This window comes from Ahaetulla prasina, chromosome 2, assembly GCF_028640845.1.
Source record: "Ahaetulla prasina isolate Xishuangbanna chromosome 2, ASM2864084v1, whole genome shotgun sequence".
In the NCBI taxonomy this organism is placed as follows: domain Eukaryota; kingdom Metazoa; phylum Chordata; class Lepidosauria; order Squamata; family Colubridae; genus Ahaetulla; species Ahaetulla prasina.
In genome coordinates, this window is record NC_080540.1 from 9,464,290 (window position 1) to 9,482,771 (window position 18,482).

General features: G+C 43.3%; 2 protein-coding genes across 5 annotated transcripts in view; both read left to right on the forward strand.

Annotated features, from left to right (window-relative positions):
* LOC131193532 (zinc finger protein 850-like) overlaps positions 1-18,482 on the forward strand; it is a 332,320-nt gene that overhangs the window by 287,416 nt on the left and 26,422 nt on the right. The window lies entirely within an intron of this gene.
* Positions 6,912-17,900, forward strand: LOC131193468 (zinc finger protein 883-like). 4 transcript variants are annotated; one of them, XM_058173643.1, is made up of 5 exons: positions 6,912-7,040; positions 9,017-9,125; positions 9,255-12,166; positions 13,625-15,201; positions 17,116-17,900. In XM_058173643.1, exon 3 carries the CDS (start codon positions 9,995-9,997, stop codon positions 12,068-12,070), a length of 2,076 nt encoding a protein of 691 aa, XP_058029626.1. In that variant the 5' UTR covers positions 6,912-7,040; positions 9,017-9,125; positions 9,255-9,994; the 3' UTR covers positions 12,071-12,166; positions 13,625-15,201; positions 17,116-17,900. The 4 variants fall into 4 exon arrangements, with proteins under 4 accessions (XP_058029626.1, XP_058029629.1, XP_058029628.1 ...); XM_058173646.1 differs by lacking the exon at positions 13,625-15,201; XM_058173645.1 differs by lacking the exon at positions 9,017-9,125 and having other exon boundaries at positions 6,935-7,040; positions 9,255-15,201.

The window sequence follows — 18,482 nt, forward strand, 5'->3', positions numbered from 1 at the left end:
TTCCATAGCTCATGGAAGCTTTATGCTTAAACCGAATTATAATTCGTGGCTTTCCATCCAGCATCCTTGGGCCTTACACTAGATGTTTGGGTTTGTGACCTTCAGGTCAGTCAAGTCAAGTGGTTTCCCCCTTTCTTGCTTAGGCCTAGGCCTGATAGGACTGGCCAAAGCTGCACAGATGGCTTCATACTTTAGGCGGACTGCAGCTGAGTATGTCCCAATCTCTAACCTGTAGCTTTCACCTCTACACCAACCTGGATCATCATCTTTCCCCACAAAATCTACCCATTGAGCTCTTCCTGCTACTTCAATAGTAAATTCAAAGCTGCAGCTTTCAAAATTCAGTTCAGTTTGCAATCCGCTTGCCCTTATTCTCCAGATAATGGGTCTTTTTCATCTTTCAGTCTGAGTTAGTTTCATACTTTTCTTCTTAGGAAACAGAGCATTCCTCTGAGGTAGATTTTTTTAATCATTTTATTTATAGGTAGTTTTTTAAAACATCCATAAGTGCTTGGTGAACAATGTATTGTCTGGGTCAATGTACTTTATACACAATACTAACAACAATAATACAGTTTAGGTACCATATTTTTTGGAGTATAAGACGCACCTTTTTCCCCCCAAAAAAGAGGGTGAAAATCTGAGTGTCTCTTATACTCTGAATGTAGCCCTGCCCAACTTCTCAAAAGGAGGTTTCAGAGGCTGGAAAAAGCATCAGAAACTGAGCTTCAGAAAAAAAGCCCCAAACAGAGCTTCCAAAAAGAAGCTCCCAAACAGAGCTTCAGAGGCTTTTTTTCTGAAGTTCTTTTTGGAGGCTTTCAGAGGCAGAATTTTTTTTTTCCTGAAACTGAGTTTTAGAGGCAGGGGAAAAAAGCAAAAAAAAAGCAAGGCACAGAGCTCACAATGCAGGAAACTGTTGCTAAAATTCACCTCTGGGAACAGCTGATTGGAGGCCGATCCACCTGCCAATCAGGTTTTTGCTTATTTTCCTCCCCCAAAACTAAGGTGCGTCTTATACTCTGGTGCGTCTTATACTCTGAAAATACGCTATATATAATAATACCTTTCAACTTCTAACATGTTTGGATATACCTGGAGCTGGAGCTGCAAGCCAAAAGAGGTTCTTGGTTCCTTCTCACCCCTGACCTGGTGCTAGTTGTGGGGTCCTTTTGCAGAGGGATCATATGCAAAGTGACCCACTAGAAAAAATATATAGAACCAGTTCTTTGAATTGTGAAATGAATGAACCTACAATTCTTTGGTGTCTTCTAACCTCAGCAAAATCAGGATGATTCATTTGCATGGCTAAAATACCAGTTCTCTGCTCCAATTATTGTTCCTCTCTTTACTTCTTCTTCTTCTTCTTCTTCTTCTTCTTCTTCTTCTTCTTCTTCTTCTTCTTCTTCTTCTTCTTCTTCTTCTTCTTCTTCTTCTTCTCCTTCTCCTTCTCCTTCTCCTTCTCCTTCTCCTTCTCCTTCTCCTTCTTCTTCTTCTTATTATTATTATTAATAATAATAATAATAATAATAATAATAATAAATTAAATTTTTATACCGCCCTTCTCCCGAAGGACTCAGGGCGGTTTACAGCCATAATAAAACAACAGCAATATACACATAAAACCATAATTAAAAAACTTATTATACAAATGGCCGAATTAAAACATTAAAAATAAAACCCCAAATTATAAAATATTAAAACATTAAAACTAATTAAAATCCTATTAAAATCCTATGCCAGTCCGGCGCGAACAAACAAATAGGTCTTCAGCTCGTGGCGGAAAGTCCGAAGGTCCGGCAGTTGCCGGAGTCCAGGGGGAAGTTCGTTCCAAAGGGTGGGACCCCCCACAGAGAAGGCCCTCCCCCTGGGGGCCGCCAGCCGACATTGCTTGGTGGACGACACCCTAAGGAGTCCCTCTCTGTGCGAGCGTACGGGTCGGTGGGAGGTATTCGGTAGCAGCAGGCAGTCCCGTAAGTACCCTGGCTCTAAGCCATGAAGCGCTTTAAAGGTAGTAACCAAAACCTTAAAGTGCACCCGAAAGACCACAGGTAGCCAGTGCAGCCTGCGCAGGAGTGGTGTCACATGGGAGCCACGTGCGGCTCCCTCTATCACCCGCGCAGCTGCATTCTGAACCAACTGGAGCCTCCGGGTGCTCTTCAAGGGGAGCCCCATGTAGAGAGCATTGCAGTAATCCAAGCGAGAGGTAACAAGAGCATGAGTGACCGTGCATAGGGCATCCTGGTCAAGGAAGGGGCGCAACTGGCGAATCAGGCGAACCTGATAAAAAGCTCTCCTGGAGACGATCGTCAAGTGATCTTCAAACGACAACCGTCCATCCTGGAGAACGCCCAAGTTGCGCACCCTCTCCACCGGGGCCAATGATTCGCCCCCAACAGTCAGCCACGGCTGCAGCTGACTGTACCGGGGTGCTGGCATCCACAGCCACTCCGTCTTGGAGGGATTGAACTTGAGCCTGTTTCTCCCCATCCAGACCCGTACGGCTTCCAGGCACCGGGACAGTACTTCGATAGCTTCGTTGGGGTGGCCTGGGGTGGAAAAGTACAGCTGCGTATTGTCAGCGTACAGTTGGTACCTCACCCCAAAGCCACTGATGATCTCACCCAGCGGCTTCATATAGATGTTGAACAGGAGAGGCGAGAGGATCGACCCCTGCGGCACCCCACACGTGAGGCGCCTCGCGGTCGATCTCTGCCCCCCTGCCAACACTGTCTGCGACCGGTCAGAGAGATAGGAGGAGAACCACCATTAAACAGTGCCTCCCACTCCCAAACTCCCTAACCAGTGCAGCAGGATACCATGGTCGATGGTATCAAAAGCCGCTGAGAGGTCTAATAGGACCAGGGCAGAGGAACAACCCCTGTCCCTGTCCCTCCAGAGATCATCAACCAACGCGACCAAAGCCGGACTGGAACAGGTCTAGATAGACAGTTTCATCCAGGTATTGGGGTAATTGACGTGCCACCACACTCTCTACAATCTTCGCCACAAAACAAAGGTTGGAGACCGGACGATAATTTTCCAAAACAACTGGGTCCAGGGAAGGCTTCTTGAGGAGGGGTCTCACCACCGCCTCTTTCAAGGCGGCAGGGAGAACCCCTTCCAACAAAGAAGCATTGATAATCCCCCGGAGCCAGCCTCGTGTCACCTCCTGCGTGGCCAGCACCAGCCAGGAGGGCCACTGGTCCAGTAAACATGTGGTGGCATGCAACCTCCCCAACAACCTGTCCATGTCCTCGGGAGTCACAGGGTCAAATTCATCCCAAAGAATCTCAACAAGAGGAGTCTCCGACCCCTCACCTGGATCAACCCAATTTTGATCCAGTCCATCCCGAAGCTGAATGATTTTATCGTATAGATAACCACTAAACTCCTCGGCATGGCCCTGTTGTAAGGGGTTCTCCCGCACCTCCTGTTGAAGGAGAGAGCGGGTCACCCAAAACAGGGCGGCCGGGCGGTTATCTGCCGACGCAATGAGGGAGGAAACGTAGGAACCCTTCGCTTCCCTCAATGCCACTAGGTAGGTCTTACCATAAGACCTAACTAGTGTCCGGTCAGCTTCGGAACGGCTGGATCTCCAGGTACTCTCTAGGCGTCTTCTCCGGCATTTCATCTCCCTCAGTTCCTCGGAGAACCAAGGGGCTGGTTGAGATCTACGCCGGGTCAGAGGCCGCAAAGGCACGACACGGTCTAATGCCCCAGCTGCGGCCAGTTCCCAGGCCGCAACTAGTTCTTCAACTGTGCCGTGGGCCAGATCCTCAGGGAACGGCCCAAGCTCCGTCAGGAACCTCTCCGGGTCCATCAGGCGCCTGGGATAGAACCAACATATTGGTCCCGTCTCCCTGCGGTGTTGAGTGGCGGTCCGAAAGTCCAGATGAAGGAGAAAATGATCTGACCATGACAAAGGCTCTGTCACTAAATCTCCTAAATCCAGATCATTTACCCACTGTCCAGAGATAAAAATCAAATCCAGTTTGCCTCCCCCAATGTGAGTAGGGCCATCAACTACTTGTATCAGGTCCAAGGCCGTCATGGAGGCTTTGAACTCCCGGGCCGCCGTCGATGACAAGCCGGTCGATGGCAAGTTGAAATCCCCCATGACCATAAGTCTGGGGGTCTCAACCGCCACCCCGGCAAGCACCTCCAACAGCTCGGGCAGGGCTGTAGTCATGCAGCAAGGAGCCAGGTACGTGATCAACAAGCCCATCTGAACCCTATGACCCCACCTCACAAAGAGGGATTCACAACCGGCTATCTGAGGCACAGTGGTCTCCCTCGGTTCTAGACTTTCCCTAATAACAACCGCCACCCCCCCACCCCTACCTTGGGCTCTTGGTTGATGGAATGCTCGGAAACCCGGTGGGCACATTTCGACAAGGGGAACTCCCCCTTCTGTGCCCAGCCAGGTCTCCATAATGCCCATAAGGTCCGCGGACCCCCCCTGTATAAGATCACAAATTAGGGGGGCTTTGTTAACCATGGACCATGCATTGCACAGCATCAACCGAAGGGCCAAGCTCTGAGGATCCTGGCCGCCCGGGGAATGGGAGAAGTCTGAGGGGCCGGAGCGTGCGATCGCTTTTAACCAGCGAGCACGCGCCCCCAAGGATTGATACGGCCCCTCACTTCCGCCATATCTGCCCCTCCCACTTACCGTACAAATGGAACCACCCTCACAACCAGGAACATAACCCTCCCCCCTTACCTTCGGACCAGTTGAAATAACGCTGCAAGCAGGCGCAGGAACTGGACCCCTCCCCGACGGGTTACCCCCATCGCCCGTCCTCTATTTGAGGACTACATATTAAATGGATTTTTGTAACTGGGAGATGGAATAGGGGCTTGCTCCGTCCACTCCAAGCATTGGCCTGGTATTGCAGAATAAGCCAAGATGGCGGTGCGCAGGTAGGAAGATGAAGCTCTCGCTCCTGCTGGTCAACAGATAGTGAGTGAGGCTCCCATCGTGTCCCTACCTTGAAGCCTTGATCGATCAACCCTGAACAAATCCCATGACGGAGGGCCTGATCCTGGAGCGCTGGAGCCCAAAATTCCCTGATGAGTGATCCCCTGGTGGAACACTTGATTCCAGTAAGTAACCTGGGAGTGCTGGAGCCCCTGATTCCCCGGTGAGAAATCCCCCGGCAGAGCGCTTAATTCCCGTGGAAAAGAGCGCCTGAGCGCTGAAGCCCCTGATCCCCCAGCATGTAAAACAGATTGCTGGATCATCTTCCCCGGAGCCCTGAAGCCCCTGATATTGATACTGATCCCAGCGTGTGAGAAAGATCCCCAATGTGAGAGAAAAATCCTGATCCCAGCATGAGAGAGATCCCCAGGAGTGAGAGAGATTGCCAGATCATTGGATTATTTTCCCACCACAAAATCAAGGCAGAGCTTCATCCCCAGTACCAAGGCAAGGCTTCTTGGATATTGGATAAATATTGGATAAAAATATGCACTTGGTTGGAAAAGATGATACAACAACATATTGACCTGGAATATTTTTGTTGGGGATCTTGCCAGAAACTTATAGTAAAGAAAATGTATATTTGATTATTCATGTAATAACTGCAGCTAGAATTGTATTTGCACAAAATTGGAAAAGTAAAGAGATTATGATAAGGAAAATATTAGAATGTCCATAAATGAATAGATTAACATTGGCAATTAAAGAGAAAGAACAAACTGGTTATTATGCGATATGGAAAACATTTTATAGATGGTTAGAGGATAAATATTCTAATAAAAATTAGAAATAAAAGTAGATAAGTAAAATATAGAAAAGAATTAATAGAGTTAAGCAAACTAAGAAGAGGATGTAAAGTATCAGATATTTAATGTACTGGTATTAAGCTAAGAATAGATTAAATAGTGAATATGATTGTAAATTTTAACTGTTGTTGCACAAACATTTGAACCCAGACGACACACTGTTTAACGGAAGATGGATTATTTGTACTTTATTTGTGTAGTTCTATAAAACCTTCATGAAGTTTTAAGGCTCGGCACATAGCTAATCTTTATTTATTTCATTTTATTTTTATTTTTATTTATTTATTTATTTTTGTCACAACAGTATACACAAACAATTGTCATAGATAAAACAACATATTTTGAAGAAAATATACATATATGTATAAAAATATGCATCAACTATATCAATTTGATATGATGAAGGGAACAATAGGACAGGAACGGTAGGCACTTTTGTGCTGTTATGCACGCCCCTTATAGCCCTCTTAGAAATGGGGTGAGGTCAATAGTAGACAGTTTTTGGTTGAAGATTTTGGGATTTTGAGTAGAGACTATGGAGTCAGGTAATGAGTTCCAAGTGTTAACAACTCTGTTACAGAAGTCATATTTTCTGCAATCAAGTTTGAAGTGGTTGACATTTAGCTTGAATCTATTTTTGCTCTTGTAATATTGTGATTGAAGCTGAAGTAGTCTTTTATAGGAAGGATATTGCAATAGATGATTTTGTGTGTTAAACACAGGTCATGTCGAAGTCGACGGAGTTGTAAATTTTCTAATCCCAGGATTTCAAGTCTGTTGGTATAAGGTATTTTTTTGTTTTCGGAGGAGTGAAGAACTCTTCTAGTAAAATATTTCTGGACTCTTTCTATTGTATTTATGTTAGAGATGTGGTATGGGTTCATTTCACCAGGCTCAGTTGCAAAGGTCAGTTGGTAGAAGTCAAAAACGACTTGATAGCATTTAATCAGTGGAAACATGTTGTCAAGCGCCTTAGGTAGGGACTGGACAAGCATGTTTTTCTGCCTCCTGTCTGGAGATGGTGGTCAAACAAGCAACACCTGTGCCTAGAGAGCGGATAATACCGGTGGTTGAGCTTAAAGGAGTTAAAACCATCGAGTACTGTATTGCTAGAAAGGTTGGAAGGCGAAGTGGAGAAGTCCGTCCAGTACCTTTGGGACAGTCGAACTTCCTCTTCTGCATCGCTCATGAGAGAAAGGTGGTGTGCAGAGCGGCTTTTCTGCTCTTCCCAGGGTCGAAGCAGCAGCTGGCAGGTGAGTTGAGGGCAGCAGGTGGGAGGAGAGTCCGGGAGCAAGTCGGGCTGTTCGGTTCCCTCCACGGCCTGGAAGCAGAGAAGCAACTGGGCTGAAGCAGGTCAGCTGCTGCTGCTGCTGCTCCTGCAGGTTCCTTCCCTCCCCAAATGGAAGCCCACTGGGGCTGCAGGCTGTGAAACTGGTGGCTGCAATTTTCTGCTGGTGGGAAGATTGAAAAAGTCTCTATTAAATTAAAGTTGATTCTTTGGGAATGGCTTCCCTCCAGAGGTTGTGGCTGCTCCGTCACTGGAGGGTTTGTAACATAGTTGGAAGGATCCTTGGAGGTCTTCTATTCCAACCCCCTGAGCAAGCAGGAGACGCAATATCATTTCAGACAAGTGGCTGTCCAGTCTCTGTTTAAAAGCCTCCAGTGATGGAACACCCACAACTTCTGAAGTCAAATCCTTCCACTGATTAACTGTTCTCAGTGTCAGGAAATTTTTCCTTAGTTCAAAGTTGCTTCTCTCCTTGATTAGTTTCCACCCATTGCTTCTTGTCTTGTCATCAGGTACTTTGAAGAATAGCTTGACTCCCTCTTATAGAGAATATATAGAATAAGGACTGGAACTAGTTAAGTTTTAAATGTTTTGTAGATGGTATTTGGAATTTAAATGCAATGTTATTTGATTATATATGGTGGATTTGTTAAAAACTAAGTTATTCTGGGTAAAAATTGATTAGGGGTTATATAAGGTGTTGATAAAAATAGAATAAGAAATGGAATTAGTTAAGGATTGTATGGTAAAAGGGGAAATTGGGCTAAATGTTAAATTTATATAAGTTAAAAATTTAAGAGGAAAACTTTGTAAAATGTCTTAGAGATGGTATCTAAACACTGGCGTGTACGTATTTGAATTTATAATTTAAATGTTGGAGATCTGGTTGGGCTGATACTATGTATTATTACATATGGTGGATATATAAATTTGGTGGATTATACAAAATATTTTGAAGAAGAAGATAACGTTTAAGGGTGTAAATTTATTTTAAATTAAGTATTAGTAGCTAGATTACCGGCAGCGTAATATTGGAAGATGGAACATTTGCTTATCATTGAAGACTGGACGCTAAAAGCAATGAACTTACTGGAGATGACAGAAACTTCAGTGTACCACAAAGACTATTTACAAGAAGGATGGATATTGGAAAGGAGAAGATGGATCGACTATCTTTAAAACAAATATTGAATTAAGAACTATCAAATAGCCTATGAATGAATAGAATGTACTGTATATTTTCTTTTTTCTTTTTCTTTACTATGGAGAAGGGGAGTTAAGGTTCTAGGGGATGGATGGGAATCTATGGATAGTTTGTGTATTTTAGCTTATGATTGTTAGATATTATACCCTGTATATTGCTCTGGGAAGTCTGAGGGGGGTGGGGGGACTGGGTGAAGGGGGGAGGGGGAAGGGTGTAGGTTGATGGGAGGAGGAGCGGTTGTATGGGTAAAAAATTTTGTAAAACTTTTTAATAAAAAAAAGATATACAGTATTTGATAACACTGCATTGCTAAGAATTTGTGATTGACCCATCTAAAAAACTGAATTTGATTGAATGGATCTTTGAACATGGATCTCAGTAGTACTCCATGTGTGATATGAATCATCAATAATGAAAGTGATTATTCTAGTATTGGGGAATGCTTGTTTTTTCACTGTAATATATACTTTTTTTATTCACATCATCTCTAACCATTTTATAAACAACTAGCTGATAAGCCCAACTATGTATTTATCCCAATCCTGTATTAGAGGGAGCCATCTTGTGGAGTACTGTGAAGCCGTTACAATGACAACTCCACTGTGCTGTACAGTAGAAGCCATTTTAAGGCACAACAGGCTGTATCTTAAGAAAACATGAATCCAAAATGTACACTATCATTCTCAAAAGTACTGTGACTTGACACTATAGATATAATTCAGTCATTTTCATTTCAGCGGCCCATGCATTCCAGATTATGCTGGAACACACACAAGGACACACACACATCAAGAGGTATTAGGGGTGTCTTACCCCCACAGTATTTGTTTCCAGACAGTAAGTAAGGTGTGTACCATGTTTGGTTGAAATTGCTCAAGGCGTTCCAGAGTTATGCTGGAACATACACACACAGCCATTTATATATATATAGAGAAAGAGATAGATTAAACTTATATTTTTCTTTGAATCTTACAGACAAAGAGGATGGCAATATGAGCACTCGGGACAACGGTAAATAACAAGCAACATTGAAAAGGGAAGAAAATCAAGCCAGAAATCAAAATATTTTCCATTTCCTTCAGAAAATCATACATTTCTCCTCCTCCTCCAGCAGCAGCTAGACAAAAGAGAGAAAATCAAGAAAGAATAAGCAGATTATGCAGAACTCAAGGATACATTGCATTAAAAGTGAAGGGAGATTATTTATCATTCAGCAAAGGAGGGAAATATCTGGAAGTCTGTGGGGTAAAAACTGTAAAGTCACGTAGAACAGACAGTAATACAGGCCTCTCCCTGTGAGGAAGAAAACGGCTTCAATAAAAGCACCACTAAACAAGGCATTGTAAGAATTCCAGCCAAGTGATCCATCAGTGGATTGACTCCAGGGAGAAACCGTATGAGTGTCTAGATTGTGGGGAAAGCTTCATTAGAAATGTCCATCTCAGACAACAGAGAACTCCAAAAAGAAAAAAAAATTGAATGACTTTTCTGTGGGAAAAGTTTCAGTCAGAAATCTAGCCTTGAGATACACTAGAGGATTCATTTAGGAGAAAAATGCTTTGAATATCCTGATTGTGGGAAAACTTTCAGTTGTAATTTGAACCTTGGTGATACACCAAAGGAATCATAAAAGAGAAAAACCCATTCAATGTCCTGATTATGGGAGAGGTTTCAGTCATAATTCCTGCCTCGTAATACATCAGAGGATTCACTCCATGGAGAAACCTTATGATTGTCGAGATTGTGGGAAACGTTTCATTAGAAATTCCCACTTCCTGAGACACAAGACCACGCACACTGGAAAGAAAACCTTTGAATGTCTTATCTGTGCAAAAAACTTTAGTGATAATTCCAGCCTGGTGAAACATCAGAGAACTCACACAGGAGAGAAACCCTTTGAATGTCTTGACTGTGGGAAACATTACAGTCAGAATTCCCACCTGGTGATACACCAGAGGACTCACACAGGAGAGAAACCCTTTGAATGTCCTGATTGTGGGAAAAGGTTTAGTCAGAGTTCCAGCCTGGTGACACACCAGAGGATTCACACAGGAGAGAAGCCCTTTGTATGTCCTAATTGTGGGAAAAGTTTTAGTCAGAGTTCCAGCCTGCTAAAACACCAGAGGACTCACACAGGAGAGAAACCCTTTAAATGTCCTGACTGTGGGAAATTTTACAGTCAGAATTCCCACCTGGTGTTACACCAGAGGACTCACACAGGAGAGAAAACCTTTGAATGTCCGATCTGTGGGAAACATTTTAGTGATAATTCTAGCCTGGGCAAACACCAGAGGACTCACACAGGAGAGAAACCCTTTGAATGTCCTTTCTGTGGGAAAAGTTTTAGTCGCAATTACACACTGGTATTACACCAGAGGACTCACACAGGAGAGAAACCCTTTCAATGTCCTATCTGTAGGAAAGGTTTTTGTGATAATTCCAATCTGCTGAAACACCAGAGGACTCACACAGGAGAGAAACCCTTTGAATGTTCTGACTGTGGGAAACGTTACAGTCAGAATTCCCACCTCGTGATACATCAGAGGACTCACACAGGAGAGAAACCCTTTGAATGTCCAATCTGTGGGAAAAGCTTTAGTGATAATTCCAGCCTTCTGACACACCAGAGGACTCACACGGGAGAGAAACCCTTTGAATGTCCTGATTGTGGGAAAAGTTTTAGTCAGAGTTCCAGCCTGATGAAACACCAAAGGACTCACACAGGAGAGAAACCCTTTGAATGTCCTGACTGTGGGAAACGTTACAGTCATAATTCCCACCTGGTGATACACCAGAGGATTCACACAGGAGAGAAACCCTTTGGATGTCATATCTGTAGGAAAGATTTTTGTGATAATTCCAGCCTGGTGAAACACCAGAGGACTCACACAGGAGAGAAACCTTTTGAATGTCCTATTTGTGAGAAAGGTTTTAGTCGCAATTACACGCTGATGTTACACCAGAGGACTCACACAGGAGAGAAACCTTTTCAATGTCCTATCTGTAGGAAAGGTTTTTGTGATAATTCCAGACTTGTGAAACACCAGAGGACTCACACAAGAGAGAAACCCTTTGAATGTCTTATCTGTAGGAAAGGTTTTTGTGATAATTCTAGCCTGGTGAAACACCAGAGGACTCACACAGGAGAGAAACCCTTTGAATGTCCTATCTGTGAGAAAGGTTTTAGTCGTTATTACACACTGGTGTTACACCAGAGGACTCACACAGGAGAGAAACCCTTTGAATGTCCTGACTGTGGGAAACGTTACAGTCAGAATTCTCACCTGGTGATACACCAGAGGACTCACACAGGAGAAAAACCCTTTGAATGTCCTGATTGTTGGAAACGTTTTTGTGATAATTCCAGCCTTATGAGACACCAGAGGACGCACAATGGAGAGAAACCCTTTGAATGTCCTGATTGTGGGAAAAGTTTTAGTCAGAGTTCCAGCCTGGTGAAACACCAGAGGACTCACACAGGAGAGAAACCCTTTGAATGTCCTGTCTGTAGGAAAGGTTTTTGTGATAATTCCAGCCTGGTGAAACATCAGAGGACTCACACAGGAGAGAAACCCTTTGAATGTCCTATCTGTGGGAAAAGCTTTAGTGATAATTCCAATCTGCTGACACATCAAAGGACTCACACAGGAGAGAAACCATTTGAATGTCCTGACTGTGGGAAACGTTACAGTCAGAATTCCTACCTGGTGATACACCAGAGGACTCACAGACAAGAGAAACCATTGAATGTCCTATCTGTAGGAAAAGTTTCACTCAGAATTCCTACCTAAGTGACACACCAGAGATCTCACACCGTGGAGAAATCTTTGAAATGACCAGTCTTTGGACATTACTTCAAGTATAAATCATCCCTTATTACACACAAGGTAATCCATATGAGTAATAGTAGATGAGTTTAGGGAATGCTTGAATTTCATTTGTGATCACCGATTGAAAGTGTAGGCAAGAAATTGTTTGAATTTTGGCCTTTTTCATTTTGCTCAAACATTTCTCAGGATTAAATTTGTAGGTGGAGAGGAAAGGAAAATGGCTAACTAATTTCTGGATTAGCAGAAGCTTCTGGATATTTCCTTTTCCAGAAGTAGTGGAATTCCTCAAAAAGGAATTTTGGGTAGAGCTTTTGTATGTTGATTATGGAATTCCCACATGTGGAGTTTCAGTCTTCTACCTTGGTTTCCACCCAGATTTTGAGCCCCAGAATTCCGCAGCCAGCATAAAAATAGTTAAGAAATAACTTTTATGGACCTTGAATTACAGTTGCATGTTGCAATGGCTATTAAGTGAAATTGCTCTCCTTAACTACCCGAATCGCCCTGCTCTCCCTGAGGCAGCCATTAATCAAATGTGTGAGTCACTAAGCAGAACATTATCTGCTCAGAGCAGAGGAAAACTCTTGGAGGCCTAGCACAGAGCCAGGCTTGCCTGCCATAGGCATCTCAAGGCCTCCCCCACCCTCCAAGACATCCTTGTGCTCTGTATCCTAACCCTTGTGTCCCCTTGGCCCTTCACTACCCCCCACCAGGTCCCCTTACACCTGACTTCCACCCCACTTCACACCCTCCTCCTTCTTACCTTTTGAAGATCTCTGAACCTCATGTTGGGGTGGGAGGGAAGGTCATGCATCCTTGGGCCTCATGACTTTGTCCTGGAAGCAACTACCATTTTCAGTGGGCCCTGGTTTCATCCCTGTTGTGAACTGTGGTAATGGTGCAACGCAACACAGTGTCCTGCTGCAAGCATAACATACACAGATATGACTCACATTCTTCTCTGCCTTCTCAGAAGGGAAGCAAGAGTGAAAGAAAATGCAGTCTAATGGAAATGGTTGGAGTGCACTTAGAGGAGTTTAGCCAAAAGGAAACGGATAGCTGAATGTAGCTTTTTAAAACATTATTTCCTCAAAAAAAAAAAAAATCCTCTAGAAGTTAAATGTGTTTTAATCATCTGAGAAACAGTTTGGACACAGCTTGCATGGGCTGCGCGACTAGCTATGCTATGTCTGGATGCGAGTGGCTGCAGAAGAAGTCAGGCGGTGGTGCAACAGGGTTTGGGTGGCTTGGCTGCGATGGTCCTAAGGTAAGCGGGTAAGACATGCCCTGAAACTAACACCTGGTGCTTATTATAAGCCCATAAGAAAAGAAAACTGAATGGGTATTTGACATGTATATTGAAAATGTAAATAATTAATGTAAGAGATTAAGTTAGCATTTTGGCATCTTTGCCTTTTATTTTAATGTATGCCTTTGGATCTGTTTTTTTAAAAAATATTGTACAACCATTTTATAAACCATAATTAAACTAACCTTTTTATGTGAATCTTACAGGCAAAAGAATGCCGAAGAGAGCACTGTGGAGAACTGAATCACAAGCAGAATTAAAATGCAAAGGAAACCAAGGCAGCAATCAAAATCTTATTAGTTTAGGAAATCTCCAAAACTTTTCTTCTTCCCCAGCAGCTTACAGACAAAGAAGAGAAAACCAGGAAAAGAGTTTTGAGTTGGAGAAAAAAATAGAGTATCTGGAAGAAACGTATCAAAATATCAAGGGGAATAATTTCCTAGTTCAGAAAAAGAGGGAAATAGCTGGAAGTCAGTGGAAACGAAATGATCACTTGGACAGCCAGATAAAGCAGACCGTAATGCAGGCCTTGTCCTGTGAGGAAAGAAACAGTATCAATAATCCATCCAAGAAGGGATTGAGAATATTTTTGATGTCCTTGAGAATCCAAAAATGTTAGTGGTGGGAAAGATCCACAGATGTGCCTATTGTGGGAAAAGCAAATGAGAGAAATAGAATTATTCCTGTAAAGAATATAGCCTTAGTGATTCCATATGTACACTTCTCATGACCTAAGCTAAGCAACTGTGTAAGACATTAAGATAGGGACTTATGTATGACACCTGTTCTGAGGAGAAGCCATAAAACTTGTTTAGTACATTCCAAGTCAGGTCAGTCTGACCGAGACTACTTTTATAGTTGAACATGTCAGGCTGACCTAGGCTAATTTAATAGAAGAAAGAAGGAAGCTTTCATGTTCTGATTAATCGTATTATTACAGGGACATGTTTTAAGGGTATTTCCATAGGGGATTTCTGACTCGAGAAAATGTTGCAGAATAGTCAAGAATTTATGTAATATCAGATAAGTATGTAATATCAGATAATTGTTTTGCTGATTGTTTGAGAATGTATTTAAATCATGTATTCAGACCTGTAAGATGTTCTCTCTCTTTTTGAGAGAACCCTTTTGCAAAAGCTTTATGAAATAGCCAGCCACACAAGGGGTGGCTGGAAGATGAGGGGTGCGACTTTATCCCACCACTGCGAGGGCTGGATACATTGTGTTGGTGGGCTGTATCCAGCCTGCAGGCCATAGTTTGAGTACTCCTGACATAAAATCTCCACTGGCTGGTTCTTGCTCTGTGGCACTAAGGCCCAAATAGTCATACCTCGCTGCCAATTCCATGGGGAGGGGGTATGCCCCCTCGGTGGGGATAATTGCTTTCTCAGTAGCTGGCAAATCATGCTGAGGAATGCAACATGAACATAATGATCCTTCCTCAAGAAGTGTGAAACATGAGATTTGGCACGTAGGCACATCACATCACTTGCAGCAGGAAACCATGAGGTGTCCACATGGATAGCATAGCCATAGCATGAGCCTTGTTTAGCCAATCAGTACAAATGTACTTTGATCAATGAATCAGCTTCCGCCACGGAAACTGTGTATGACAATAAAAGGGAGCTCTCACGAGCTGTTCGGGATGCCTTCCTATTAACCTTCCTGCCTATGCATCTTTCTTCATCACAACAACATCTGGTGAGCCCGACGTGATTCCCCCTGCACTCATTCGGCCGGACGAGCCCAGGTGCACCACAGCGAACTTCGCTCCCCAAAATACGTGAGTATGAGGGGGAAACTATCAGCTCTGCAGAAGCTTCATGCAAAAGAGCTACAGAAAATATTGAAAAACAATGGAATGGCAGGAATTAGTTTAAGTGATTTAGAGCAGTTAGTAAATGAAATAGGCTGTCAATGCCCATGGTATCCTGAAGCAGGAACCTTAGACTTGTGGGACTGGATAAAACTTGGAATACATTTGCATTCGCCGCCACGAGCACCAATACAACATTTGTTGCTGTGGCAAAAATGTAAGGAAGCAATTGAGATTATGGGGACTCATAAACTCAAGGCACCATCACCATCTCTCTCTTTGCTTCCTGAGGAGGGGTCTGCTCCCCCTCCATCATATATTCAGCTTACTCTGCCGGCAGCAACTACACTGAAACCAGTGGAGCCTAGCTCCCCGACTGCTCCCTTACCAATTGCTCTTTCACAGGAGCCATTTAGCACAGTCAGAGCAGGGTTTCGGGAAGAGCAGCAAAAAGGAACCCTCACTGGGATAGAACTTGCAGAGGGTCTCCAAGCTTTTCCAGTCACACAGACAGTCAATCCACAAGGGCAAGCTCAATATCAGTGGAATCCCTTGCCATATCAAATTTTGAGAGAGCTGCGGAAAAGTATCACAGACTGGTTTGCGTTCCACCTGTACTCTTGGAATGGTGGAAGCTATATCTAATGGTTATAATTTGATCCCACAAGATTGGAAGGATTTGTTTTGCATGCTTCTCACACCAGCACAGTATGTTGTTTGGGATTCAGAATACCAGAGTGAGGCAATTCATGCAGGAAACAATTCAGGAGGTTTATATATACCAGACCAACTGTACGGAGTTGGTGCTTTAACTACAATACAACAACAAGCCACAGGCAAACCCCTGCCAGCCTACTCCGTGATAGGGCGTTGTGTGATCAAAGCATTTAAGAAAGTGCCAGCCTCAGGCAAACCTAGCAAGTCTTTTGCAGCAATTTGACAGGGTGCTGGTGAAACATATTCTGATTTTATTGATAGATTGCAAGAAGTTATTCAGTGGCAAGTAGATAATGAGGAAGCTAGAGGAGAATTAATGAAAAGGCTAGCCTATGAACATGCCAATGCTGATTGCCACCGTGCATTGCAATCCGTTGTTAATAGAGGAGATTATACCTTAGCTGATATGTTGAAAGCATGCGCTGATATAGGCACAAATGTTCATTAGCAGCTGCCTTACAAAAAGGAAAGTTTGGCAAGCCCAAAAGTAACTGTTTTAATTGTAATAAACCTGGCCATTTTAAACAGCAGTGCAGAGCCCCTGGTGGTGGAGCTCATAAAGGCAATGGGCCAGGAGGAGGTCAAGTAACTAAACCAAAAACTGTTTCCCCTAAATGTAAGAAGGGGTTTCACTGGGCAAATCAGTGCAGAAGTCAGGGAAATAGTCAGGAAAACTAGATTTCGGTCTCGCAGCAAGCCCCGGCCCAATTGCCGCAACTACTATCAAAAATTCTAAGCAGCTACCAGAGGTAGTGCAGGTATTGATTTGATTAATCAAGAAGATAAATTCATTCCTTTCCCTGGAGTTGTTACCTTAATGTCATCACAATTGAAAGGACCATTACCTGATAACACTGTGGGATTGGTCCTCCCTCGATCCTCCGCAGGAACCAAGGGGATTTTTGTCATCCCTGGAGTCATTGACTCAGATTATGAAGGAATATGTCAGCCTCCACGCCAATCTTCGTATACTTTTGTACAATTTATATCAGTAGATAGAATGTGAAATGTTTATTTCTGTATTATAAAACAGTTAAGGAAATGAGATGTATCATAGCACCATACAGGGTAAGGGAAAGGGGCCTATTAAGAGTGTCGGCTGACATAACAGTGTGGGAGGGGTGATTAACGGCTGAGTGTTAAGAGCACGGGCTTTTCCAACAGAAACTGCATTCCTAAGATGATTGACAACTAGAGACCTGTGGAAGAAGATTACCACGAGGGGCCGAGAAGGAGCTGGCATTGGACCAGACCAGCCTGACCTCCTGAAGGAGGAGGGACAATTGGGGGGATATGATATGTTAGCCATGTTTTGTCTCAGATCCAACTTTACTAAGCTGCTATCAAGACTGTAACTAGTAAAAGTACTTTTCTTTATTGCAAATGAAGTCAAGGTGAATTCTTTCCTAGTTATAATCAGAGGCAGTTCTGACAGAATAATTATGATACAATTTGAAACGAATGTGCCCATGACTTTAAAACAAGGAGATTCTTGGGAACAATTGGTAATTGTTCCATATGTAGTGCCAGCAGGAGGTAAGCAAATTAGTAGAGGAAGTGGAGGATTTGGTTCTACCAATCCTATCCACTCCCTACATCCTAGCATTATGGCAGTAACACAATCAATTCGAAAAGAAAAACCAAAGCGTATATATTCGTTAAATGGCAGATCTTTTGAAGGAGTCCTCGATTCTGGCGCAGATGTCTCTGTCATAGCCACTGACAATTGGCCCGCAGATTGGCCTACTATGGAATCACCCTCTGTGTGGGGAGTTGGAGGACCCCAAGCAGCCCGACGCAGCACCAAATGGCTTACAGTAACAGCTCTTGATGCACAGCCCAGTTAAGGTCAGTTATACTCCCCATTCATGTAAACCTGTGGGGAAGAGATATGATGTTGCAATTTCAAGCAAAATTAATTATTAATGATTAATAGTTACTATGTCTCAGCCTACTGCTCTCCCTTTAGTATGGCAATCTATTACGTCTGTGTGGATCGAGCAATGGCCTTTAACGCAAGAAAAACTTATAGCTTTACATGAGTTAGTGAGAGTACAGCTAGCCGCTAACCACATTGAACCCACTACAAGTCCATTTAATACGCTGGTTTTTGTAATAAAGAAGAAATCTGGTAAATGGAGGCTTCTTCATGACCTTAGGGCCATTAATGCAATCCTACAACCAATGGGGCCACTACAATGTGGCACCCCAAATCCAAACATGATTCCCAGGGAATATCAAGTTATGATCATTGATTTAAAGGATTGTTTCTTTACCATTCCATTATGTAAAAAGGATAAGCCTCTCTTTGCCTTCACAGTTCCGGTATTAAATGCTGAACAACCCACAGAAAGATATCAATGGACCGTATTACCTCAAGGCATGTTAAATAGTCCTACTCTCTGTCAGCAATTTGTTGCGAGAGCTTTGAAATCCTTTAGGAAAAGATATCCTCAAGCTCTATCATTACATGGATGGTATCTTAGTTGCTGGACCACAAATTCCTCCATATTGGCTAGAACATTTAACAC

Excerpts from the sequence above, each read along its gene's own strand:
- LOC131193468 (XM_058173643.1), top strand. The coding sequence starts at position 9,995 with ATGGAGAAACCTTATGATTGTCGAGATTGTGGGAAACGTTTCATTAGA.